Genomic DNA, 26,586 nt, shown 5'->3' on the forward strand with positions numbered 1-26,586 from the left:
TAAAGCCGCGGCCGCTGCACTTGGCTTCCAACAGTAGCTCTGGGCCCTTCTCGGCTGCAGGGGCAGCTGCTCCAATGCCCCACAGCGGCCATGAGCGTCCCGCATTGGTGGGACCAGCTGCGGGCTGGCAGCTCGGAGGTGGACTGGTGCGAAGACAACTACACCATCGTGCCTGCCATCGCCGAGTTCTACAACACGGTGCGTGCAGGAGTGGGAGCTGGGCTGGCAGGCGGGCTGGAGGGAGGGGAACGTCCCTAGTTGTGGCCGCGCCAGGAATCTGGACGTGGGTCTCCACGTTTATCTGGGGCATTCTGTCTCCAGGGCCAGAATCGACCCGCGCCCCCTCCTCTGCGCTCCTTCCAGCTCTCCATCTGTCTTCTTCGGTGCCTATCATGACATCTGGGCTCATCCTCCCCCTGTCATTTCCTTCAGATGGTTCTATTGTCTTGTTTGATCCTCACCAGTCCTGAAGCCAGTGGACCCTGTCAACCCCTCTCCCAGGAGGATGACTTGGGCTGGTGAACCTGCCGGGACAATTCCCTTCCCCGCCCCCTCCTCCCCCCCCAGGATTTCTGTGGCGTGACGCACTTGGGTCGCATTGTGCGGTTTTCCCCTGCATACCTGCTCTAGCAGTCCGGGGAAAGGGGGAGTCCCCTAGCAGGTCACAGGGGCAGGGCCCACTGCTACCGTGCTGACTGGTTCCACCCCACAGGTCGAGCTACTTTGGGCCAGAATCAAGTTAATGACTACTAGTTCTTATTTCTTTGTCTTTAGTTCCCAGTCTCAGTCGAGCTCCAAAGACAACTTCCCCAGGCCTGTGCCCTCTCCAGTGATTAAGCCTGGGGAATGAGAGGGAAGTTTGGGAGTGATGGTGTGTGGGCAAGCTGAAACTACCCCCGCCCCACTCCCCGCAGTATCCCGGGTGTTGGAAGTCTTTATGCGAGGGAAAGCTTGAAACTAGAAGGATGTCTCTTCTTTTCACTGTGCAGCATGGCTCAGGATTCCCAGACCAAATAGAAGATGCTGCATGGTCCTTTCTCCTGCTGCCGCCCCCCCCCCCCCCCCCCACACACACACCAGGAACTCCTGGTTTATGAGTCACTGTGAATTTGTGATTGTTCTCTAGGATCGCTCCCTAGATTTGCGGGGAGAACATCCTTGGCAGTAGCCTGGAGGAATCTCTGATGGGCTAGTCCCAGCCCTTTCACTCATTGATGAGGAAACTGAGCTCTAGAGAAGGGAGCAGTCATGCTCAGGTTTCTGGCACCATCCAGAAGTCTGTACGGAGTCTCCCCTCCATCCCTTCCTCATCAACACTCCTGCTTCTTATTTATGACCAGGTTAGTTCTTCAAGAAAGCGTGGCCCTCTGCTGTCCGTAGATACTGTGAAAGACAGTTAGTGGAGGTGGCTACAGCTCACCTGTTGTACACCTCCTTTCAGAGCATACTCTCGGGTGTAGACGGGCACACAGGATGGGCTGGGGTGTGGCTGGGCGCTTTCATAGTGGTAACTCATTTTCTCCATTTGTAAGTGGAGAATGCTACTAAGGATTTCACCAGAGACTTAAGGAACAAATGGCAGTTTGGGGACCAGTTCTCACATACCCAGCAAGGTAATTCTCTGTAGAGTCTGAGGCCAGTTGAGATTCAAGCCTCGATACTTGGCCACAAATTGGTCTAGGCTGTGCACTTGCCTTGAAAAGCCCCAGAGCACTGGATGAGGGGAGAGTTTATGTTGTTTTTACTTTTAATCTAGTCCCAATGGAGCTGGGCAGTGAGTGCCAAAGTCTTAAATTTTTTTTCTAAATGTTTATTTTTGAGAAAGAGAGAGAGAGAGCGCGCACACGCGCAGGGGAGGGGCAGACAGAGAGGGAGACACAGATTCCGAAGCAGGCACCAGGCTCTGAGCTGTCAGCAGAGAGCCCAACGCGGGGCTCGAACTCCTGAACTGCGAGATCATGACCTGAGCTGAAGTTGGATGCTCAACCCATTGAACCACCCAGGTGCCCCCAAAGTCTTATTTAGAAATGAACTGTCGGGGCGCCTGGGTGGCTCTTTGGATCTTCAGCTGCGGTGTCCGTGGGTGATTAGCCTGGCTGGTCCACCTAACAGACTTTATTTTCTGGATACTCCTAAACCGCATTTGTGTTAGACCAGCAGAGAGCTTTACATCTCAGAGAAGTAGTTGGTCACCTGACTTTATTGAGTATAGGTCCAAAGAATTTAGCAAAAACCATTTCCTTCTTTCTGTTTCCAAGCCCTAGTTATCTCCTGAAGGTTATCACAGGACAAACCGGGCTTATCTCTCTTATATTGAGGAAGACCGTGACTATTACTTGGTGATAAAACAGTTTCTTAAATCCTCATACTAAGGCGGCAGGTCTAACTATCCATTTTAGAAGAAAATAAGCATTCCTCATTTTAAGGAGAAGTTTAAGGAATTGAATATATAAAGTCCAAAGAGGACTGGGAGATGGATCCAGAACCTTCTTAATGGGTCTTGGGGGCAGCACATCATTACCACTTCAATTACTGCCGGCTACATTAATTGTTTGCTAGGTGTTGAAACTCTGCCGTGTACTGCACAATCACCCTAAGCAGTCGGTGCTCATTATTAGATCCATTTGATGAAAGGAAGAAACCAGGGCTAGATAGATTTTGCAACTTGACGAGGTCAAGAAAATGGCAGTATTAGCGTTAAAACTTGGTCCATTTGACCCTGCAAGGATACTTCTCCTGAAGATCCAAATGCCACTGCAGCTACCTTTGATTTATCTGGCACAGTACAGGTATATCATTCATTGATTCTTTAACTTGAAACTCCTGCCTTGGGACCTTTTGACCTACAGGATAAAACTTACGATGTTTGATATGAGAGAGTGTGTTGAAAGTAGTTTTTTGCTATAATTGTTATTATAAAATGTTAACCTTAAAAAATTGTCATTATAAAATGTTAACCTTAAAAAATAAAAGTTACTTTACCACCCGCAAAAATGGGTTTATTTCGTAATAACAGAATTGCAATTCAGGATAAGCAAGCTATAGTAAAACCATAGGCAAGTCCAACAAAGGAGAGGAATGTTATCTTATGGAGAAGGAGGAAGTTGGGAGGGGTTGTTTTGAACTAGAGAAAAGCAAGAGTTGAGGGTGATCGCTTCTCATTGGCTGAGTTGCAGGGATCATGGATTTCTTGTGGGAAATGCAATGTACATCTTTCCCCATGGGGGCCTGTGACTGACCATCCATTTCTGTTAAAGGGTCTTCTGTTAAAGGGTCTTCTGATAGTGGTCTGTAGTTGACATCGAGTGGCAGGGGCTTCCCCTCCCAGCCTCCCCTTCTAGCATCCCTTCAGTGAGGTTTCCATTTATTAATTTTCACAAAAAGCGATCATGGTTAAAAAAAAAAAAAAAAAAAAAGTTCAGAGTATGCAAGTTATAGTGAAAAACAGGCTTTCTTCCATATCTTTTCAGACCTTTTCTAAGTCGTTGTACAGAAGACATGTATTTGTGTGAGTATATAAACTATGTATGTATAATGTATACATACAATATCTAAGTTTTTATTTAACCCAGTTGAGATCATACTACACAGACTCCTCTTGGTGTCTTCACTTAATAGGGTCTTGGAGGGGCGCCTGGGTGGCGCAGTCGGTTAAGCGTCCGACTTCAGCCAGGTCACGATCTCGCGGTCCGTGAGTTCGAGCCCCGCGTCAGGCTCTGGGCTGACAGCTCGGAGCCTGGAGCCTCTTTCCGATTCTGTGTCTCCTTCTCTCTCTGCCCCTCCCCCGTTCATGCTCTGTCTCTCTCTGTCCCAAAAATAAATAAAAAAACGTTGAAAAAAAAAAAAAATTAAAAAAAAAAATAGGGTCTTGGAGTTGGTCCTATATTGGCTCATATAGACTTCTTTTTTTTTCTTTACAATGTCTAATCACTATTCCACTTACTGGACTGACCATAGTTTATTTACCCATTCAGTCTCTTTTTGATGGACAGTTTGGAAGGTTCTGTTTTATTGCCTTCCTCCTCGTTTTTGAGCAGTGATGCAATGAATGTCCTCATAGATGCATCTGGATGTGCTTTTCCCAAGTACTAATCCTCCGTGGGGAATTGCTGCATCAAGGAGAATGTTTACTTAAAGGCTGATCATTATTGCTAAATGGCCCCCCAGAGACAGTACCCTGGTTTATACTCCCAACTGACGATGTTTGGGTGTACAAAGCATTTTGCCTTCAGGCTCTGCAAATCTCTGTTGCCTCAAGTCTTGTCATCATCCTGGGCTTCAGCCAAGCCCAAATATCCCTTCCAAGAACATGTCACACTCTTTCACAACCTTTTGTTGCTTGTGCATATTTTGTACTGTTTCTTCCACACACAAGTTTTATTGACTTGAGTTCCTTTTTATGTTTTAAGTTTTCAGGCTCTAGTCACATTGAAGAGAAAGACTCTAGGACTTGCCGGGTCAGAGAAAAGTAGTGTCTGCTTTTTAACCACTGGGCTTTGCTTTTGGGGGACTCTATTGCTGGGCAGTGATTCAGAGGGTCAGAAGGAAATCAACTAGTGCTGAAAAGAGTCTTGAAGCAAAATATATGCCTAAGATCAGCTCATGATTGGTCACCTTTCCAAATTAGGTCTGCCAACAATGAAGGTAAGGAAAGCAGTTCTCCTGATAGGCCAAAGCCCATGTCTCCTGTACCGTAGGGCAGAATTACCTAGATCCTGTATCTTTTTTTTTATTATTTATTTACTTTTTTATTATTAACACTTTTTTTTAATTTTTTTTTTTTTTTTTTTTTTTTTTTTTTTTGAGAGAGAGAAAGAGACAGACACAAGAAGGGGAGGGGCAGAGAGAGAGAGAAGGAAACACAGAATCAGAAGCACACCCCAGGCTCTGAGCTGTCAGCACGGGACCCCTCACGGGGCTCAAACTCACGAACCATGAAATCATGACCTGAGCTGAAGTCAGACGCTTAACCAAGTGAGACACCCAGGCACCACTGGCCTGTATCTTTTCATCTATAGATCTATTTACTGGGCAACTACTGTGTTCGTGTCACAGAGACCAGACCTGCAGACGGTCATCAGGTGGTGAAGGCCCTACCAGAGATGTGTCCAAGCTGGCAAGGGTACTATTCATATTCTGCACGGGCTTGGTATACTGTGGGGGAATCTTGCAAGAAGCCTTCTGAGTAGGGTGACCAACTTGTCCTCGTTTGTCTAGGCCTCGCCGATTTTAAAACTGAAAGCCCCATGCCCCGGGAACTCTCCTCAGCCCCAGGCAGACTGGGACAGTTGGCCCTCCGGTGGCAGGAGGGGAACAGAATGGAGGGTTCGAAATCTGCATACAGTTAAGATGCACAGACTTCTGCTCTTAGAGGGGAATGCCCCTTAGCTGTTTATGAACCTCCTGCTCAGGAAATCTTTCAGCCTGTTGCTTTGTCAGCATTTACCCTCTGCTTGGGAAAGCGCACACTCATGTGCGTCAGGAGGACATTGCCGTCTGTTCCTCCAGATTATTTTGGTGCGACACTTACGGAGGAATTCTTGGAATGAGGAAATTTCTAAGGAAATAATTAATACGTTTTAAAATTGTGGTTTCCTTTTAATCAAAAAAATCTGCTCTGCAGACATTAAGCAAACCTATTCTCCAAAGCAGTAGGCTTTAAAAAATATCCCTTGGCTGAAATATTCTTCAACTTGATTGACCCAGACAATGGTAAGGGGAAGTTCATTTCTCAGAAGAGATGGGGCCATTGCATGTGTGTTTTAACCAGGACTTGTTTGTTTTCTCTATTTCTTTAGGAGTTCCTTCCTCTTTTTGTCTTGGGGGGAGTCTCCCTCTAATTTTGCCTTTGTCTTTTCATAGATGGAGGCCTTTAAGGGGCATGGTGAAGGCCAGCAGTCACTGGTAGATCTGGGCTGGGAAGTGGCAGTAATGTGATTTGTGTGTTATTTGGGAGTGTGTATTAAGATGGGGCCTAATTAAATTGAACTCCTTAATATGTGCATTAAAAAAATGTTTGAGGGGTGCCTGGGTGGCTCAGTCGGTTGAGTGGCTGACTTCGGCTCAGGTCATGAGCTCGCGGTTTGTGGGTTCAAGCCCTGCATAGGGCTCTGGGATGACACCTCAGAGCCTGGAGCCTGCTTCGGATTCTGTCTCTCTCTCTCTGCCCCTCCCCTGCTCACACTCTGTCTCTCAAAATAAACAAACATTTAAAAAAATAAAAAAAAAAAAATGTTTGAAGTCCCATGATTTTCCTATAGGTATAATAGATGACTTCATGCCTTTGTGAGCAGTGTGTAAATACATTGAACAGTGATTAATGTGCACATGGCTGGTGGGAATGTAAATGGACAGAGCCAGTTGGGGGTAGGTTGGCAGTAGATGGTTCCACCTGGCTGAAGAGACGGAGATTGCAAGGACTTGAGGCAATAAAGATATATTGGGATAAATGGGATGCCTGTCTGGCTCCATCAGTAGAGCATCTGGCTCTCGATTTCAGGGTTGTGAGTTCAAGCCCCATGCTGGGTGTGAAGCTTACTTAAAAAAAGTTATATATATATTATATGTATATAATATATATATTCTATATAAAATATATGTAATATATAATATATATAATACATATAAAATATATATAATATATAATAAATATGATATATAATACATATATAAAATATATATACTATATATAAATATATATAATATATATGTATATGTATATAAAATATATAATATATATGTATATAAAAATATATAAAATATATGTATAATATGTATATAAAAAATATATATATAAAAATATATATATATAATACTTTTTACCCCGGGGTAAAAAGCAAAATGTCTTCTATCCCCCAGCATTGTAGGAGAGGCTATAAATTGGAGCTCCTTGCACTGGGGAATGGCTAAATAAACCACTGGCATGTGCAGCATGTAGAGCAAGTGAGGTCAGTCTATCTGAACTAAGATGAAAAGGTTTGCATGGCCTGTTGTTGAACGAGAGAAGGAAGCAGAGTGATGAAGTTATTATATGCGATGTGTGTGTCGCCGCATAAATGCAAAGAAAACGACCTGAAGGCTGTGAGTCTGAGGTCGATGGTGATCTCTAGGGAGGAGGACAGCAAGGAGACTTTAGCTTTTTTAAACAGGAGAGCACATTTATGTAGAAGAAAGGAGAAAGATCAGGTTTTAAGTTACCTATGGTAGAGCAATTCCATTTTCTCCTTCTCCCCCACCCCCTTCCTTCCTTTTGTGTTTAACAAAAGGAGAGCCACATTGAAATCATGTCCTACGTGCACAATTCAGGTACAGCTCAGAGCTTTTAGGTAACCACTGAGGAGTTAAGCCAAGGGGGTCAGAGTTTGACTAGGGGCTTGGCAGTGAAAATCAGCTCTGGGCAGTGGAAACAGCTCAGTGCTGGCCCCTGTTCTGTGGGTGACTGCCTCTTTGACCTTGGCCAGCCTGGGAGCCTTTCTGGACCCTTATGTGTTGCCCCTTGTAAAACAAGGGGCAGTCTTAAACCCTCTTATTTTAACTCTTAAAGATCTTTCATTCTTTCAACGATTCCTTGGAAGGTTGAAGGCTGTCGTCATGACAGTGAACAGCTTGCTGTGGGATAATGTACGTAGGCGGTACACTATTCCTCCTTACCTGCTTGGTGAAGGAGAGTTGGCCGTATTTCTAAGACTGGAGACTGTACGCCAGCTGGGACATCTGAGACCATTTATTCATAGTCTCGCTCAGGGTCACAGGTAGCTCAGGGGCTTCCCATGTGGGATGGAGAAGATCCCCACTGGAGCAGACTCACCAGGAAAAAAGTACCCTCTTCTCCAGAATGGTGCAGCCCCACGGGGGATTTCAGTCTTAGATTTTAACCACAGGCGCCAGCCCCGCTCCCATCCTGCTGCTGATGCAGGATCTGGTTCTCCTCTCTTTACTTACTTTATTTCCCTCCTACCCGGCCTTTCTCCCTTTCTAGAAGCGGTGTCACTTCTAACCGCTCTTGCTCCCAGATGGTGACAGGGACCTGCATAGGCCACTGACATTGCCAATCCTTACCTACACACCTCGAGTCCTGGGGTTTGCTGATGCGTTTTGATTCGTTGTGCACCAGTGCAATTTCCTGGGTCTGGTAAAGCCTTTCTACCCTGGTTCCTTCAGTTCACTTCAGACACCCATCCTCTTGGTTCCCCTGTGGCCTCCTCTGTACTGTTCAACATGGGTGACTGGTCTTCTGAAGGATGCCAGGCCCTTGACTTTCTGGACTTTATCTGCCCCATCCTCCTATCTCTGAAAGTTTTTTTCTAGTCTTTTGTGTGTGTATGTGTAATCCTCCCACCCCTCCCCATTGGTGTTGCTCTTTTAGACTTAGCTGTGGTCTTCACGTTCTGCATACTTCCTGTGCCTGCAGTCACTTATGAGTCATGATTAGAAGTGAAACTTAAAAAGCTGCGTGTCCCTACCACTTGGTACCTTCTAGGATGGCCCTATTTAAAAACAAAAACAACCAGAAAATAACAAGTGTTGGCAAAGTGGTGGAGGAATTAGAGCCCTGGTACGTTGCTGGTGGGAGCGAAACATGGTATAGCCACTGTGGGCCACCGTGTGGTGGTTCCTCAGTCAGTCAAATATGGTATTACCATTGGATCCGGTGATGCCAACTTGGGCATACGCCCAGAAGACAATGAGTAGTTAACAACTTGTATATGGATGTTCGTAGCAGCACCATTCACAACAACTCATTAATGAGTAAAGGATAAACAAATGGGGTATTCAGATGATGGAGTATTATTCAGCTACAAAAAAAAGAAGGAGTTACTGATATGTGCTACGACATGATGAACCTCAAACACATTATGCTAAGCAAAAGAAGCCAGACACAAGGGTCATATATTATATGATTCCACCTTTATGAAATATCCAGAATAGGTAGATCTGTAGACACAGAAAGATTAGTGGTGGCCAGAGCCTGGGGCAGGAAGGAGGGAGTAGAAGGTGCCTGCATACTGGGTATAGGATTTCTTTTTGGGGTGATGAAAATGTTTTAGAACTAGATAGAGGTGATGGTTGTATATTATGAGGGTATTTAAGGACACTGAATTGTACACTTTATTTTTTTAATTTTTTTTTAAATGTTTGATTTAGTTTTAAGACAGAGACAGAGCATGAGTGGGGAGGGGCAGAGAGAGAGGGAGACACAGAATCCGAAGCAGGCTCCAGGCTCTGAGCTGTCAGCACAGAGCCCGATGTGGGGCTCGAACTCACGAACTGTGAGATCATGACCTGAGCCGAAGTTGGACACTTAATCAACTGAGCCACCCAGGTGCTACAAGAATTGTACACTTTAAAATAGTTAATTTTATGCTGTCTGAATTTTACCTCAATTAATTTTTTTTTTTTACGTTTATCTATTTTTGAGACAGAGAGAGACAGAGCATGAACAGGGGAGGGGCAGAGAGAGAGGGAGACACAGAATCCGAAACAGGCTCCAGGCTCTGAGCTGTCAGCACAGAGCCTGACGCGGGGCTCGAACTCACGGACCGCGAGATCGTGACCCGAGCCGAAGTCGGCCGCCCAACCGACTGAGCCACCCAGGCACCCCGTGAATTTTACCTCAATTAAAAAAAATGTGGGATACAAGAACTGGCTATGACCACACCGCCCCCAAAAAAAGATTAAAAATAAGTTAAAAAAAAAATTTCAGGTGAGCCGGCCAGCATGATAGTCACTAGCCACTTGTGGTTTCTGAGCACATGTAATACGGCTGGGCCAGATGGAGGTTGCTGGAAGGATGACATTCATACTGGACTTCAAAGCCTTATGTGAACAAAAGAATGTAAAATAGCTCATTAGTGATATTTCAATAGTGATTATGTGTTGAAATGTACTGCTTTGTGTATATTACATTAGATAACCTATACATATTTTTAAAAGCAAATACCCCCTGGAGAGAAAAGAGGCTTCAATCCACACTAGAACCTGAAAATTTGATCTTTACCTAAGGTTTGAAGCTGCTCCCATAATCAAAGAGATGAGAAGGAGTCCCCATGAAAGAAGTCTTAAATTTCCCTGTATCTGCAGTTAAAAAAAAACACACAAAAAAACAAAAAACGTAAGAGCTTAGACAAGAGGTATGGCCACATTCCTCCCAGTTTGCAAAGAGCATATTTGGAACACACGGCTTTATTTTTTGCCCTTTGACTTAATATTTCTCTTTTCATTTTACATCCCCCCCACCAGATCAGCAATGTCTTATTTTTCGTCTTACCGCCCATCTGCATGTGCTTGTTTCGTCAGTATGCAACATGCTTCAACAGTGGCATCTACCTAATATGGACTCTCTTAGTGGTAGTGGGTAAGTGGATTCATTTTCAAGCATGGGCTGAAAGGGAGGAAATGGAATTCTGCACACTTCCTGTCCTGTTTGAACATTATGTTTTGTAAACCAAAGTCACTCTGACGTCTCAGCCAACTTTTATTTTGCTTGCTTGACGCCAGAAGGAGGGCTCTTTTGAATACGGCCTTGATAACAAGGTTGACTGTAATTATCACTTAATTGCCTTCGAAGGTTTATTTATGTAATGGCTACCGGTGCTGTGCCAGTGCCATTTTCTGACAACTTCTGAAGACAATCACATGAAATGATTGAACTCTGATGAGACTTCAGTGTAACGGATCAAAATTTAAAAAAAGAAAATTCTAGATGTTTGGAGCCTTCATTGTTCTGGGAAACACTTGTGCAATTTCCATTTCCTTCCACAGGCAGGTTGGGAATACTTAACGGTGAGAGAATGTTGGCTTGTTTACTGCCTGTTCCCATGAAGCCTTGGTGGATGAGGACAGAGTGTGTCTAACTGTGGGATTATTAAAGTTCTGATGTGCTGACATTGGGTCCTGCTTGAAATCTGCTCTCTAGGGCTTTGAGCGTGCATGCCTAGGTGGTAGGGGTTTCTGCCTTTAGCTTCTGCTTTCAGTGCGAACGTGATCTGGTGACTGGGACAGTGGTTGGTTGAAAGGGCGGTCCTTCAGCAGTGTATTGAATTTGTGAGTCTGTTCTTCTGTGGTGACCTTTGTGATTGGTTGTAATTGATTCTAGGAATTGGATCCGTCTACTTCCATGCAACCCTAAGTTTCTTGGGTCAGATGCTTGATGAACTTGCAATCCTTTGGGTTCTGATGTGTGCTCTGGCCATGTGGTTCCCCAGAAGGTATCTACCAAAGATCTTTCGGAATGACAGGTAAGCTCGTGCTAAACATTTTTGCACTCACTGCTAGGTGCAGTACCCAATATATCCACGTACGTATCAAGAAAAACAGCACACGATGTAGCCTAACTTTGTGATGAGCTTATCATATACTTGTTTAATATCCACTGATTGTTTATTGTGTCAGACCATAAACAAACTGATTAAAGAGGAAATTTCAGTATACTTGAAGAATTTATATGCTAATGGGGAAAAAAGTCAAATGTCTCCCTTTAGGATATGAACAAAAGTGCAAAGATGTTCAGTGGGGGAGAAATTATGGAATGGTAGTTCGAAGACCTTTGGTTTGCTGCTAGAACATTTCCTCGAGTCCAGTCGAGTTCTACCATTTGCTAAGTTTACAGAACTCCACTAAGGAATTAGTTCCTGCAGTTATAGATTCTGTAGTTGTCAAACAGTATTGGTTTATACTTCTGCTGAGATCTACACGCATGCACACACACACACACACCTTTAAGCTGGAAATTCAGAATTTCAAGAGTGGATGCATTTTATTCATTAAAAAACCTTTAGTGTTCATTTTTATTTTGAGAGAGAGAAAGAAAAAAAAAAATGAACAGGGGAGGGGCAGAGAGAGAGGGAAAAGAGAGGATCCTAAGCAGGCTCCGTTTGAACTCACGAACTGTGAGATTAGGACCTGGGCTGAAATCAAGAGTCGGACGCTTAACTGACTGAGCCACCCAGGCGCCCCAAAAGATGCATTTTCATATCTATTATGATGCTTATATGGTTATTCATCCAGTAAGTATTTTTTTGAACACTTAACTATGTAATTTTCTAGGCACTGGGCTTTGGCAGTAAACAAAACAGTAGTCTCTGCCTTCAGTGAATTTATACTGAAGTTGAGGAGGGTACAAACCAATGAACAAACAAACAAACAATACAATGTTATGGTAAGTGCCATGATAAAAAGTAAAGCTGGTAAGGGGTAGTGGTGACATGGGGTGCCAATTTAGAGTTTGGTCAGGGAAAGCCTTTCTGAGGAGCTGTATGAGGTTTGTTAATATCTGAAGGAACAGAAGAGAGCCAACCTCATAACGATGAGAAGGGTTCCTAGAATATACTACCCACATATATTTCTCTGTAGGACACTGTTTTGTCACTATATATAGATGTAGTCTAAAAACATGGATATAATTAAGCAAACTGTGTATACCCAGGGAAGAGCTCTACTGGGAAAATAAAAGAATTCCTTACGGTTTTTCTGGTACTGTGACCAGGAATAGGAATTTTATAGGTGTTAAAGATGAGGCTCTCTTCTATGGATGGAGGTGGAGGAGTGTCCATAAAACACTCTGACTGCAAAAAGCACATGGTATCCTAGTTTGAGAATGAATGAACTGATCTTTTTTTGAGTATATCTTTTTGTATATGCACAGAAATGCCTGGAGGAGGAAGACAGGCACTGATACCATTGGCTATTCTTATTTTTTTATTTTTATTTTTTTTAATATTTATCAATCTTTGAGAGAGAGAGAGAGAGAGAGGAGAGAGAGAGAGAGAGAGAGAGACCGACCGAGTGTGAGTGGGGGAGGGGCAGAAGAGAGGGAGACACAGAATCCGAAGCAGGCTCCAGGCTCTGAGCTGTCAGCACAGAGCCCCATGCGGGGCTTGAACCATGAGATCATGACCTGAGCCCAAGTCAGTTGCTTAACCGACTGAGCCACCCAGGTGCCCCACCATTGGCTACTCTTAGGAATGGGGTGGGGAGGGGAGAACCTTCACGTTTGCTTTTGATCTATACTGCTGTATAGTTTTTGTTTTTAAGGAGTGCATGTTAATTTTTAACACTAAAAGTGTATTTTAAAATGAGATAGGGAGAAGACTTACTTCAAGCGAACTAGCTGTACAGTCTTCATTGTACAAGAAGGATTTGAATTAAATAGTATTTTGAGTATCATTGAGCAGCTCAGGTATCCTCAAGGTTCCTGGATCACAAAACCACAAGGGAGTGAGCCAGCTGCTTACTAGAAGTGATAAGAAGGGCATTCCAGGTCTTGGGAGAAATACGGTCTCCTTGGCTGAGGCTTTCTCCTCAGTGGGGGAGGGAGGCTCTCACGTGTAGCAGGTTGGTTTGGGCGGTCTCCAGTTTCCAGTCTTGTGCGTGTTCCGCTTCGGTTACGGGACTGGAAAGGAAGCACTTAGAAAGCCCTGGGAGGTGGAGAAGGAGCTTTCTGACTCTGGCTGAGAAACATCATTTACTTTTGGCCTCTCCTGTGGTGTCGAAGGTGCCCACCGCTCACCTCCATCCTTGCCCTGAGCCTGGGGCGTGGGAGGTTGAGCGCTGAGGGGCCTCTTGGTTCTCAGATCTGAGCTTTCAAGTCCTGGGATCTGAGGGAGAAGCTGCGAGCATGAGAAGAATGGTTTTGTTTGTTCATGGCCCTCCGGAGGTGCCACTTGGAATTCCAAGCAACTATTTTTATTTTTATTTATTTATTCACAAAAAATTTTTTTTTAATCTTTATTTTTGAGGGAGAGCGAGACAGAGCGTGAGCGGCGGAGGGGCAGAGAGAGAGGGAGACACAGAATCGGAAGCAGGTACCAGGCTCTGAGCTGTCAGCACAGAGCCAGATGTGGGGCTCGAACTCATGACCTGAGCTGGAGTTGGACCATTAACTGACTGAGCCACCCAGGCACCCCTCCAAGCGACAGTTTTTAATGTGTTCATGATGTGAAAAAGAAAAACTTTCTCTTTCTTGAAGGGAGAAGTGGGGAAATGTTATGAGCAGGAGAGAGGAAAACGGATGTATTTCTAGAAGCTTACCAACTTTTAACAACAAAGCCCATATCATGGGGCAGAGAAGTCAGTACCACGTAGGACCTTTTTCATCGCCAACACCCTGCACCTTTTCTCTGGGAAGATGTGACCCCACTGTTTTTAGCTTGGGGAGAGTCCTTGGGGGCCCTGAGCATCCCAGATGTTTATGTCCCTGGCTTTGGGAGCGCCCTGGGTTTGAATCCTAGCTTTTCTGCCTACAAACAGTGTGATTTGTCTTGATTCTTTAGCTTTCTATTTCCTCTTTTTTAAGTTTATTTATTTATTTTGAGAAAGAGGGAGTGCGCACGAGCGGGGCAGGGGCAGAGAGAGGGAGGCAGAGGATCTGAAGCAGGCTCTGTGCTGAGAGCAGACAGCCTGATGCAGGGCCCGAACCCACGAACTGTGAGGTCACGACCCGAACCGAAGTCAGCAGCTTAACCAACTGAGCCACCCAGGCACCTGTTTCTTCACTTGTCAAACTAGGGACATAATCATCTTGTGAGGGGATCCTGTAGAGCACACATGGTGAGCATACAGAGTTAGCTTTCATTACTACCAATGGCACGTGGAGATTTCTGCCGAGCATTTCTGAGATATGCACGTACGTTGAAGGAGAAAGTGGGAATTGAAGATGTGAATGAACACAGAAGAGGGATGGTGTTAGGGGAGAATAACACGTTATAAATAAGGAGTTCAGGTCTATTCGTCCACCTTCAACTTGCCAGTGACAGGCAGAGCAAGACGACCAGACCCCTTTTTGTGAGCCTCACTGCCTGTGACATGGGGGCAGGTGCAGCTCTGTGCCCAAGTGGTGGGCCAGACCAAGGACTTCACGTCAAAACCAGGGATCGTGTGGCTTCGCTGTCAAAATTTACCAGTTGACGTCTGTTTGTGATCTCGACTTTGCAGGAGTGGTTCTAAAAACACATTAAAAGTAGTTCCAGCCTGAGATCTCTGGAGAAAGGAGAGCAGAGTGTGGTGGCTAAGGGATTGTATCAGACAGGCATGGTTTTGGGTAGTAGGTTTTGTTTTTAAAGCCCTGGTACCTCAGTTTGCTCATCTGTAAAGTGGAGATAAGAAGAGTACCTACCTCATGGGGTTGGAAATATATGGGAAAATCCTGTAAAATATACACTACAGTGTCTTGTACAGAATAAGATCTCAGTAAATGCTAGCAGTTATTACGAATGTCTAACATTGGTAAGTATTTTGAAGGTAAGGTCTAGAACAGCAGGGAAATTAACGTTTATGATATAAACAGGAATAGTTGGCAGGTAAAAAAAAAAAAAGCTTTCTTTTATCTTGCCTCGAATGTCCTAAGAATCATCATACGCTCAGCTGTTGATGGTTATTAATAAAAACATTGAAAAAAATTTTAATTATTTATCTTTACATTTTTTTATGTTTATTTATTTATTTATTTATTTTTTGAGAGAGAGGCAGCGTGTGAGCAGGGGAGGGGCAGAGAGAGAGAGAGGGAGACACAGAATCTGAAGCAGGCTCCAGGCTCTGAGCTGTCTGTGCTCCAGCACAGAGCCCGATGCGGAGCTCGAACTCAGAAACCATGAGATCATGACCTGAGCTGAAGTCGGATGCTTAACTGACTGAGCCACCCAGGTGCCCCTTACTTTTGAGAGAGAGAGAGAGAGAGAGAGAGAGAGAGAGAGAGAGAGAGAGAGTGGGGGACACAGAATCTGAAGCAGGCTCCAGGCTTTGAGCTGTCAGCACAGAGCCCAACATGGGGCTCGAACTCAAGAACTGTGAGATAATGACCTGAGCCAAAGTCAGATGCTTAATCGACTGAGCCACCCAGGCACCCCGGTTATTAATAATTTTTAAACATTTTTGTTTTGAGAAAATAAACTCCCAAGAACAAAGAACTATTATAGGCTAATTGTTTCCATTTCTTAAAGATTTATCCTCCTGTGATTTTTTTTTTTTTTTTTTTTTTTTTTTTTTTTTACCATTTTGCCTCCACATGACCTAGGGACAGCTCTCACCTTATAATCCAATTCAGTTTTTGAGTTGCATGGGTGCAGACTGGGGTCTGGCCATCCTGCTCTAGCTGGGTAACTTGTGGCCAGGGGCTTAGACTCTCTGGGTCTTATCAGTTCCTTACTTATAAAACGACATGGGCAGACCTTCCAGGACCCACTGCTGTAGTCCTATGAATATCATGGTCTGGTTGTTCTAAATAGATCATGTTTTAGTCCTATAGGGTAGTTTAGAGCAGTAGATCTTAACCGGGACATTTCCATCCCTTGAGACATCTGGGAAGTCTGTGGATATATTTTCGGTGGTTACGGTGATGGAGTTTAATCATCCATAAAATCAATTTTACTTTGGAAAAAGGGCTAGGGGCGCCTGGGTGGCTCAGTCAGTTAAGCATCCAACTTCAGCTTAGGTCATGATCTCATAGTTCAAGGGTTTGAGCCTCACGTCAGGCTCTATGCTGACAGTGCGAGCCTGCTTTGGATTCTCTCTCTTCCCCTCTCTATCCCTCCCCCTGCTCATACTCACTCACTCTCTCTCTTTCTTGCTCTCGCCCTCTCTCAAAAATAAACTTTTTTTTTTTTTTTTTTTTTTTTTTTTTAAAACGGCGGGGAGGCATTACCAAGTTTTTACTATAAAAAAGGGGCACAGGGTCTGATATGGTTGAAAACCACTGCTCTAATGGGTGGCTAATGATAACAGTAGCAGCTTTATTATAATATTATATTGATGGTGTTGGGCTACCAGGGTTTGATTGGGAGAATTGAAGAAGAAGGGGTGGTAAGGGTTCCCTGACCTGGTGCTCCACTTTGAGCCCACAATGGGCTGGAAAGTTGAGAACAGGACCAGAGACCACAGTAGGAGTTGCCTGGTGTCACTGATAAGGTAACACCCTGTCAGACCCCGTCCCTCCTGGACATTCCCAGCTCTCTGGTACCCAGGACCTCCGGGTACCCAGCTCTCTGGTACCCAGGACCCTGACTCTGGGGTCAGCGGGACTGTCCCTGTAACTTCTGTTGACTTCTGCTGGTTACAGATTTGTATGTTCATAGGTTGTTTTGTTGGCTAAGCCACCTTCTTGAAGCGCATTCCCTCACACCCTCTGGACCGACCTGGGAGGTAGTCCGCCTATGTTCTCCTTGAAGAAAGCAAGTTTCGTCAGGCTTGCTGCCTTTGAACTGTTTGGCAGACCTCTACAGAGCAACAGCAGCCCAGATTTTCCCCGAGAGTAGATCTGATTCACAGTAACATTATTTAAAGTCTCACTTGTTCTCACATGATGGTAATGGTAACAGTAAGAGTGGATTTGATCAGCACATACCGTGCATCAGGCACTGTGTGAAGTGCCTTAATGCTTACGGGAACCCCACGGGGTAGAGAAACTTGGGGCTTAGAGCGTTTCGTGACTTGTCAAAGGTCCCACGGCTATTATGAGATGGAAGGAGAAAAAGTGACACGCATCTGTTAGCTGGAACACCTGTGCTTAAATCGCCATCGCCCTCACTAACCCACCCCTCAGCCATTGATCTAGAGAAGTGATACAATTTAGGAATGGTGTTTTTTTTGTTTATGGTTTTTCCCATCTAAAAAGGCTGAAAGGCCTTGGTGTGGTTCATAGAATCTCAAAACCCAGTGAAAGAGTTATTGTGGGTCCATAAGAGTTACTGTGGGTGTGTGATGGGGGGAGGGGAGCTGCGGGCTGTGGTCCTCAGAGTGGAGCAGGTAGCCTTTCATCCAGTAGCAAAGGCTGCCAGCCAAGGCCAGGAGGAAAACAGGCTTCTCCTGAGAACTTGCTGCCTGGACCCTTTCCCACACATGTATTTTTTTTTTCTCTGGTTGAAGTTCAGGGCTACAATTCCTGTCCATTCCAGTCAGAAAGTTGGCCGCCCCATCAATGATTTCCTGTGCCTTGATGATAAATGGTTTTCCTCTCTAAGAGATAAATTTGTATTTTGGAGGTCTCAATGCACTTTGATTTCTTTATAATGGAATTTCATTCAAATTAGTTTCCCAACTGCGACCTGTTCCAGGGCTCGCGGCCAAAGTAAATTGTGCTAATGAGGAATAAAAGAAACTTCAGGAAGATCATGTGCTCTTAAATTTCAGTCATGGATGAGGCCTTAGGGATCATCTAGTCCAGGCTTTTCATTTTATAGATAAGGAAATGGAGTCCCAGGGAGAGAAGGAGGAACGCGTCCGGGATCACGTCGCCACTTCTGGCACTTTCTACTGAAAGCACCTCCACTGAAGGGAGTGAGGATGGCATTTTTCTAAGATTTGTCAGGTCAAAGACTTGTCAACACAAAATTCCAATGCATGCTAGACTGTGACTTGCCAGGAAATAAAGACACGATTAGAATTTTTTCTTAAGACTTAATTTTGTGTGCTAGACACAGATTTTTTTTTTTCTTTTAAACTAGGGAGCTTTATGGTTTGTAAGTGGTCCCTGGTTTTCTTGTAAAAGTCTTATCCATTTGCCTTGTAGAACAGGGGTTGACAAGCTGTGAGCCAAATGGGTCCACTGCCTATTTTTGCAAATCAAGTTTTGTTGGCATACAGCCGTGCCCAATCACTTACTGTCCACAGTGGTGGACTTGAGTAGCTGCGGAGACCTTGTGACCTGCAACACCTAAAATATTTACTCTCTCACCCTTTATAGAAGTTTGCTAAACGCTGCTGTAAGAGATCTGAAAACAATAAAGAGAAAAAGGACACTAAGAAAATAATTATCCATATCTCACCCTCAGGGACTTACATGGATTCTCATTTCACCATTCTCCTGGCTAATTTTTTTTTAAGTTTGTTTATTCATTTTTGAGAGAGAGAAAGAGAGAGAGAAAGAGAGAGAAAGTATGAGCAGGGGAGGAGCAGAGTAAGAGGGAGAGAGAGAATCCCAAGCAGGCTGTGTGCTGCCCGCACGGAGCCCAACACAGGGCTCAGCCCCATGAACCATGAGATCATGACTGGAGCTGAAATCAAGAGTCTGACGCTCAACTGACAGAGCCACCCAGGTACCCCCTGGCTAAATATTTTGAAAATTTCTGGCTACTTCCTAAGAATAAACTCTTAGAAGTAGAATTAGTGAGCCCATGGTTGTGAGTGGGTTTTAAACTCCTGGTACCTCGTGCACGACTTACTTCTCAGTTTGCATTTCCGCCTGTGGTGCCTGTGCTTTAGCAGCATTCATCAAACAACAAGACCTCCTTTGCTAACAGTTTGGTTTTGCTTCCATCGATTCAGGGGCAGGTTCAAGGCGGTGGTCTGTGTCCTGTCTGCGGTCACAACGTGCCTGGCGTTTGTCAAGCCCGCCATCAACAACATCTCTCTGATGACCCTGGGGGTTCCTTGCACTGTGCTGCTGGTTGCAGAGCTAAGGAGGTGGGTACCAGGCTGCCCCTGGGTTGGGAACATACCGGCTTCTGGGGTTTTTGTTTGTTTGTTCATTTTTTACTGCCCTCAACAGTGGAAAAGGAATCGGACTCCTCACATAGAGTTAGTTTCTGACTATTGGATTGACAGCACGTTTGATGGGTTGGTTCTAAATGTTAATGATCTCACTTCCAGAAAGAGGGGAGCAGCTGTTTAGTGGATGCAATATATCCCAGTGATCTGAAGCTAGCTTAGCAGGAAGATCTCAGGGACCTGGTGAATGCCCAGACCAACCTGCCTAGACTTAATTCTGTACAAAGAATAGATCTGTTCCTAGGACGAGAATAAGGAGAAAAGTCCTAACGAGGCTATTGCATTCACACACAGAAGGAAAAACGAATGTCTATATACGAGGCAACATTGACTCCAGGTATAATACCATTGACTGTGTTATTTTCCCTGAGGCTTAGTCTCTTATTTACAACCTATCAGGTAAAGCCTTTGCTATTTGCCTAAGGATTTTCCTTTGGGAAGTTGTATACTCAAGTTCAGGTTGATATCTACAAGTAGTTTAGCCTTGTGTGTACATGATTTCTTTAGCCCCCAAACACATCTAACCACTGCCCTTATTTTAATACCCTGAAAATGCAGCTTTTTCTTTGTGCCAGTGTTTAGAAATGCATTTTAATTCATGACTTTCTCATTGCTATGGATGTAGCGTGTCCTAACTGAAGTCTGGGGCCTCTCTTCCTTTGTGTGTGAGAGTTGCTCTGTGTAAGATGTTGTCAGCTCTCCCTTCAGTCTTTGAGAGGAGACATACGGTTCTTCCCACTGCTCTGCCTCTGGGGGTTGCTTTGAATGTCAGCAATACCAGGCAGGGTCAAAGGTGGTTGAAGAAATATTTTAAGACACTGGCTGGCAGAGCAAAGACGCTGTCCCATCTTGTCTTGTTGCTTTCCTTCGGTAGCCTTGGAAGAGTGGAAGAACAAGAGACTGGCTTCAGAACGCTAACAGATTTTTGAAGCTCTTTGGAAAACACACACGTTGTCAATAAAGAGATCTGAAATGAATTTGTAATGGTCCAGTGGTACTGGCTTATATTAGGCCTGATGTGAATAGAATGTTCTGGATGTAGGTTTCTTGAGAATTCACTGCAATCTAGTTCATTTTAACTCTTGAATCTAATATGTTTTAGCCTATAATTTTGTTAAAAAGTAGCTTAAGGAAAGAGAAAACATTTTTAATTAATAATATTTAGGGGCGCTTGAGTGGCTCAGTCAGTTAAGCGTCTGACTTCAGCTCAGGTCATGATCTCATGGTTGTGGGTTCGAGCCCCACATCGGGCTCTGTGCTGACAGCTCAGAGCCTGGAGCCTGCTTCAGATGCTGTGTCTCCCTCTCTCTGCCCCTCCACTGCTCACATTCTGTCTCTCTCTCTCAAAAATAAATAAATATTAAAATATTTAAACAAGAGCAAATGGGGTTAGGACAAGTGGTTAGGACAGATTACTGTTTAAATAAATTCTGCTTCACAAGTGTGATCTTTAAGCAAGGAAAAATTTTCCTTTAACACTCTAATCTTTGCACATAATTACAAAAGAAATAATCTGTTTCGTACTTGAGATCTTCGCCCCTGAAAAGCTAGCCATCACTGCAGCTGATTGGTCTCCATCATTGTAACAAATGGCAGCATCATGGGAAGTATCCCTCCATCCTGCCAGGGTCTGTCTTTCAGCCTAGGGATTATTCCCTTCTTTCTCTTATGCCTACTTTATTCCTGTAAATTGTCTACTGGTCCTTGATCCGCCTTTCAAAAAAAATTTTTTTTTTTAGTTTTTTAATTTTATTTAAACCCAAGTTAGTTAACATACAGTGTGATGATGGTTTCAGAATTCAACGATTGATCACTTACAAATACCCAGTGCTCATCCCAACAAGTGCCCTCCTTAATGCCCATAACTCATTTAGCCCATCCCCCCCTCCCAACACTCCTCTTAAAAGGTCTTTCCCTTTGGCCTGTAAAAACACTGGAGTCCCTCTTTCTTCCCTAGCAGTCAGCCTGGACTCAGTCCACGACTCTCTCCAGCCACCACCCTTTCTCTCCCTCATCTGTCACAGCCCAGCATCTTGGAAGTGTTTATTTTATATATGTGTGTGTGTGTGTGTGTGTGTGTGTGTGTATAAGTGATCTCTATGCCCAACGTGGGGCTCGAACTCAAGACCCCAAGATCCAGACTCATACACTCTACCAGCTGCGCCAGCCAGGTGCCACAGCCCAACGTCTTTAAAAGTGGCCTTCATCCGCCCAGCTCTCATTTCTTCAGCCCACCTTGCTACCCAAGCCCCTCTTGGCTGTGTGTCCAGTGATGGTTTTTCAACGTAACTTATGTGTTCTTCCCTCAGCTATTTGCGCAGTTCACCCCCCTCGTCCTTGAAACCTTCCGAGTGCCTCTTAGGATGCCACACCCTCCTGGGATGCCACTCCCTCCATGGCTTCTTTTCAGTCTCTCATGTAAGCTCGTTTGCTGTGCACCTTTGCGGGTAGGGGTCCCTTCAGGTGACAGCTCACCTCGGCTCTCCTCCCTCTACACTTTCCTCTGAAGGAGCTCATCCACAACCTGCAAACATCTGCAAACAACTCCCAGCTGTGTGTCTGACCCCATCCTTCCTCCTCCCTCCACCACGGTGCATCTAGCTGCCTGTCTGACCTCTGTCCCCACCTGTCACAGCCATCTCGAGTTCAGCCAGATCGCCGATCTGCCTTTTCCAGTTCTGGCTCTCCCAACATTTCCAGCAGCAGTAAATGGCACCATTTACCCATCTGCTCAAGGCAGAAGCCTGGCTTCCTTTTCCTTTCCTGAGCATCCCCTCTGATCATAGTCCTTTTTCTATTAGTTGACATTACAATTGAGATTAAAGTTCAATATCCTCAGTGTGGCCCCTTGCTTGCCTCTAATGTTTTATGGAGTTGTCTTAGCCGACATCGCAGTTAGGATGAAGTTCAAAATCCTGACGTAGCCCCTGCCTGCTGTAGCTCTTTCCTGCATGAAGCTCCCTGCTACACTCTGCCTTCAGCCGTTTTGACCTTCCCTATCCCCAAGGGGGCTTAGCTCTTTCTGTCCCCAGGTCCTTGTTCATGCTGTCCCCTTCCTTCTGACCCTTCTGTTTGGCTCACTTCTGGCTCACCTTTGACTCACCTGTTTTGGCTCAACTGTTTATACGCCATCATAGCACCTCAGACTTCTTTCTGGCCCCCAGCCTGACTGTAATTAAAAAATTATTTGTGCTGCTGTTTTGTTTACGGTCTGTCCCCTCTGCTTGATGTAGGCCCCACGGGCAGGAGTGGGGCCTCTACGTTCACTGCTGTGTCTCTGTCCCCACTGGGATCCCAGCAGGGAGAGAGAAGATGGTTGTTGGCCGGCTTTGATACAATTCCCAGACGAAGAGATGTCCTTGTTGCTCTTTGCATTTCCTTCCAGGACCTTCCCCATTGTCATTAGCAATGATCTGTAATGTGCCAGCCAAATATTTCTCCTCCCACCTCCCTCTGCTCAGAAGGAACTGGGGAAGCTTTTTGTTTCTCATTAGCCTCATTCCTAAAGCTTGTTCCTAGTCTTTCCATATTTTCATTGTCCTTTCCGAACCTTCTCTCAGACCAGGAAGCAACAAAATTTTACTTGGGGTTATGATTGGACATTTACTGAAATTTATGGTGGGGTCGTATTACCCAGGGACTCAGGTGCATTTAACACCTTTTAAGGTTGGCGCTTTTCTTCTGATTATTAGGATTAGTCAGTTAAGGAAAACTTTGAGAATACAACAAAGGGTCAGGAAGAGAACTGGAGCCATCATCTCAGATTTTTTTTTAGCCTAAAATAGGGCCCTCCTTGTATCTATCACTTTTGTTCTGTTTTTTTTTTTTTTTTCCCCCTCCATTTAACCTCACGTTTACATTTTGACCTAAGCCCTGAGAAATGGGAATAAAACCCAAAGGAACCCAGGTTTGGACAAGACCCACGGGAGATACGCCTGGTCAGTAGCAGGCAGCAGGACCTGTCCCTCTAGAAACAGAGGAAGGGACATCATCAGGCCACCCTGAGACCTTGACTCTGCAGTGCTTTCCCCACATGTGACTCATCCCCTGACGTTCTGCCTCTCTTGCCACTTCAGGATGGCTCTGCTCCTCCCCTGTCTCAGCTCCTCTTTCTCTGCTTCCTCAGGTCTCAGCTTCAAGGGCACCTTCTCGGTTAGACCTTCCCTGACAGCCCCTCCCCCATTACACTGTCCGCATCGGGGGCACCCGCCAGTTTCCTTCCTGACACTCGTCACTAGCTGACGTTGTTTTTATTGGTGTAATTATTCGTCAAATGTTCACGTAGGCACTGCCTTTCCAGCATATTGTGATGTGTTCTGGTGTTTTCCTTAAAAAAACAAAAACCTACAAATTTTGGCTTAAGTTTATTTATTTTGAGAGAGAACACACATATGAGGGAGGGGCAGACAGAGAGAGAGAATCCCAAGCAGGCTCCACACCAGCAGCGTGGAGCCCTATGTGGGGCTCGAACTCATGAACCCTTGAGATTATGACCTGAGCCGAAACCAAGAGTCGGACGCTGAACCGACTGAGCCACCCAGCTGCCCCCAAAGTTTCTAGGTTTAATTGAGTGTACATGGGTCCTCTTGTACCAGATTGGCCATATTTGTTGACATTTGTTTTTGTCCATTTTCATTTTAAAATGGCAAGGCAAGGGTCCTGTTCATTTTGCCTTTCGTAGTGCCTGGCATGGCTTCAGAGAATTTGGTACACAGTCAACATGGTTACTTTTTTTTTTTTTTTTTAATCCAGAAAAAAAAAACAAAAACGTGTTCCTATGATCGCTAGGATCTCATTAACATTTTCCTTTACTACCTTGTTTTATCTATTCATCCAGCAAGCATTTATATCATGCCTATCCTGGGCTGGGCACTGCATACACTCGGGGGCAGGTGTGGCTCCTCTCTCATTGATCTTACAGTCTGGTTGGATACTAGACATTTGACGAATAATTACACCAATAAAAACAACGTCAGCTAGTGACGAGTGTCAGGAAGGAAACTGGCGGGTGCCCCCGATGCGGACAGTGTAATGGGGGAGGGGCGGTCAGGGCAAGTCTATCCGAGAAGGTGCCCTTGAAGCCGAGACCTGAGGAGGCAGAGAAAGAGGAGCTGAGACAGAGGAGGAGCAGAGCCTCTGTGAGGGAGCAGCAGGTCTAAGAGTGCGCCGTTCAACAAAGCTAAGTCGGACCGATCAGGGGCCTCTGTTGTCCCAAAACAGGTTTTGAAAAATTTTCAAGGAATGCATTTAGCTCTACAAAAGGGTATTTCAGTTTGTTTTTTTCTGAGTAGGACTTTCTGAACGTACTGCCCGTCCTGTTTTCACCGAGGCTTTTACTGATGCCTCTGCCAGGCAGCTGGGAAAGGTACCAGTAAGTGAGGCTTTGGACACCTTCCTTACTTGTTCAACAAATATGAACAAATAAACATGACCCCTTCTCGGGTACAGATGTCACATTGGACCCTGGGACCGGGAAAGAGAGCTTGATTGACTGAGGAGTGGCCCGTGGGGGGGGGGGGGAAGGAGACTCTGAGGGAGGGTTTAGAAGGACCCTCAGCCACCAGCTGCCTCTGGACATTCCTCCCTAGGAACAGAAGTCACCCCCTTATGAGTGATTCGGGAACAACAAAAGGAAAATAGCAGTTGAAATTTCTTTGGGCTGTTAGCATTTGTTTCCGAAAAGCATTTTGTCCTAGCATAGGTCAGAGTTCTTTCCTTCACTCAGCAAAGAGTGGGAGCCCTCTGTGTGCCCAGTGTTGTACCAGGGGAAGACCAGCTATCAACAAATAGCTACGACATGAAGGATGCTAGAAGGCTTATAATCCCTACAGAGGACATGACAGGAGAGGAGGGGGTAATGGGGAATTGGGAGGAATCACTTAGGGGGTGGAGACAGGTGGTACAATGGTTAAAGACAGTGATCAGGAAAGGGTTTACTGAGTGATATTTGAGCAGAGACTTGGGAGACAATGAGCCATGTGGTTTTGTGAGGAAGAACATTCCAGGTGGCAGCAGCAGCCGATGCTGAGGTCTGGGGAACACGCCCGGGATATCTGACGAGCACAAGGATCCCCGGATGGCGTGGTGGATAAGCAGAGGCAGCGAGGGGCAGAGTATGTAGGAGAGCAGGTGGAGGGCAGAGGAGAAGCCGGGACGTGTGGGGCCTTGCGGGCTTTCCCTCTGGTTGGAAAGGAAGACATGGGAGGCTTTGAACGGAGCGTGGAGAATGGACCGTGGGAATGAGGGTGGGAGGACACAGTTGCCATAACTCAGGCAGGAGAGGACGGTGGCCTGGACTCAGGGGGCGGGTGGTAGGAGAGACCAGATTTTGGGTATATATTGAAGGCAGAGCTGCTGTGGGGTGTGTGGAAAGAGAACAAGGACTCCAAGATTCTTGGCCTGAGCTTCCGAAAGCATGGAAGATTCTTTGGAGCGGGCAGGGGGAGATCAGGAGTGCATTATGGACATGTTCAGTTTAGGTCCATAGCACACGTGGGTTGACACGTCAAGGCGGTCAGGTATGTGAGTGAGTCAGGGAGAGGCCTGGGTGAGACACATTGGGGGCCATCTGTGTATGCATGGTGTCTACATCCACAAGCTTGTGGGGTGACAGTATGTTGGGCTGGACCTCCAGTGCCAAGGGCCTAGGGGGATGTGAGGAGCCAGAGGAAAGTGGCCAGCGAGCTGGGTGGCAACCAAGCCTGATGGCGACCTGCTTTCTGGATCCCTGTGCAGGTGCGACAACGTGCGTGTATTTAAGCTGGGCCTCTTCTCCGGCCTCTGGTGGACCCTTGCGCTCTTCTGCTGGATCAGCGACCGAGCCTTCTGTGAGCTGTTGTCCTCCTTCCACTTCCCCTACCTGCACTGCGTGTGGTAAGCCCCAGCGACCCCACGGGGATCTGTGCTTGTTGTCAGGCATCATTCTCCCTGCAGGGTGCGCAGGTGTGTGAGGGGACAGCACAGGCTGAGCGCCTTTCTCCTCACAGAGACCGTCAGGAAAGTGTGCTCAAAGGCGGAAGGGGCTCCAGGGAGCAGGCTTAGCCAGAACTAAAAGACCTAATTGTGCGTGTTTCAAGTCTGCGGTCTCTTACCTTTAGCTCCATTACTAAA

The 26,586-nt window shown here is 45.5% G+C and overlaps 1 protein-coding gene across 1 annotated transcript in view; it reads left to right on the top strand.

Moving 5' to 3' along the window:
• The window catches only part of ACER2 (alkaline ceramidase 2), a 32,090-nt gene continuing 5,504 nt past the window's right edge, over window positions 1-26,586 (top strand). The window contains exons 1-5 of the mRNA XM_042912943.1: window positions 1-198; window positions 10,240-10,354; window positions 11,096-11,237; window positions 19,255-19,392; window positions 26,212-26,349. Coding sequence (XP_042768877.1) covers window positions 91-198; window positions 10,240-10,354; window positions 11,096-11,237; window positions 19,255-19,392; window positions 26,212-26,349 — 641 coding nt within the window. The 5' untranslated portion in view covers window positions 1-90. The remainder of the gene's footprint in view (window positions 199-10,239; window positions 10,355-11,095; window positions 11,238-19,254; window positions 19,393-26,211; window positions 26,350-26,586) is intronic.

The sequence above is a fragment of the Panthera leo genome, chromosome D4 (genome assembly GCF_018350215.1).
Source record: "Panthera leo isolate Ple1 chromosome D4, P.leo_Ple1_pat1.1, whole genome shotgun sequence".
NCBI classification, from domain to species: Eukaryota; Metazoa; Chordata; class Mammalia; order Carnivora; family Felidae; genus Panthera; species Panthera leo.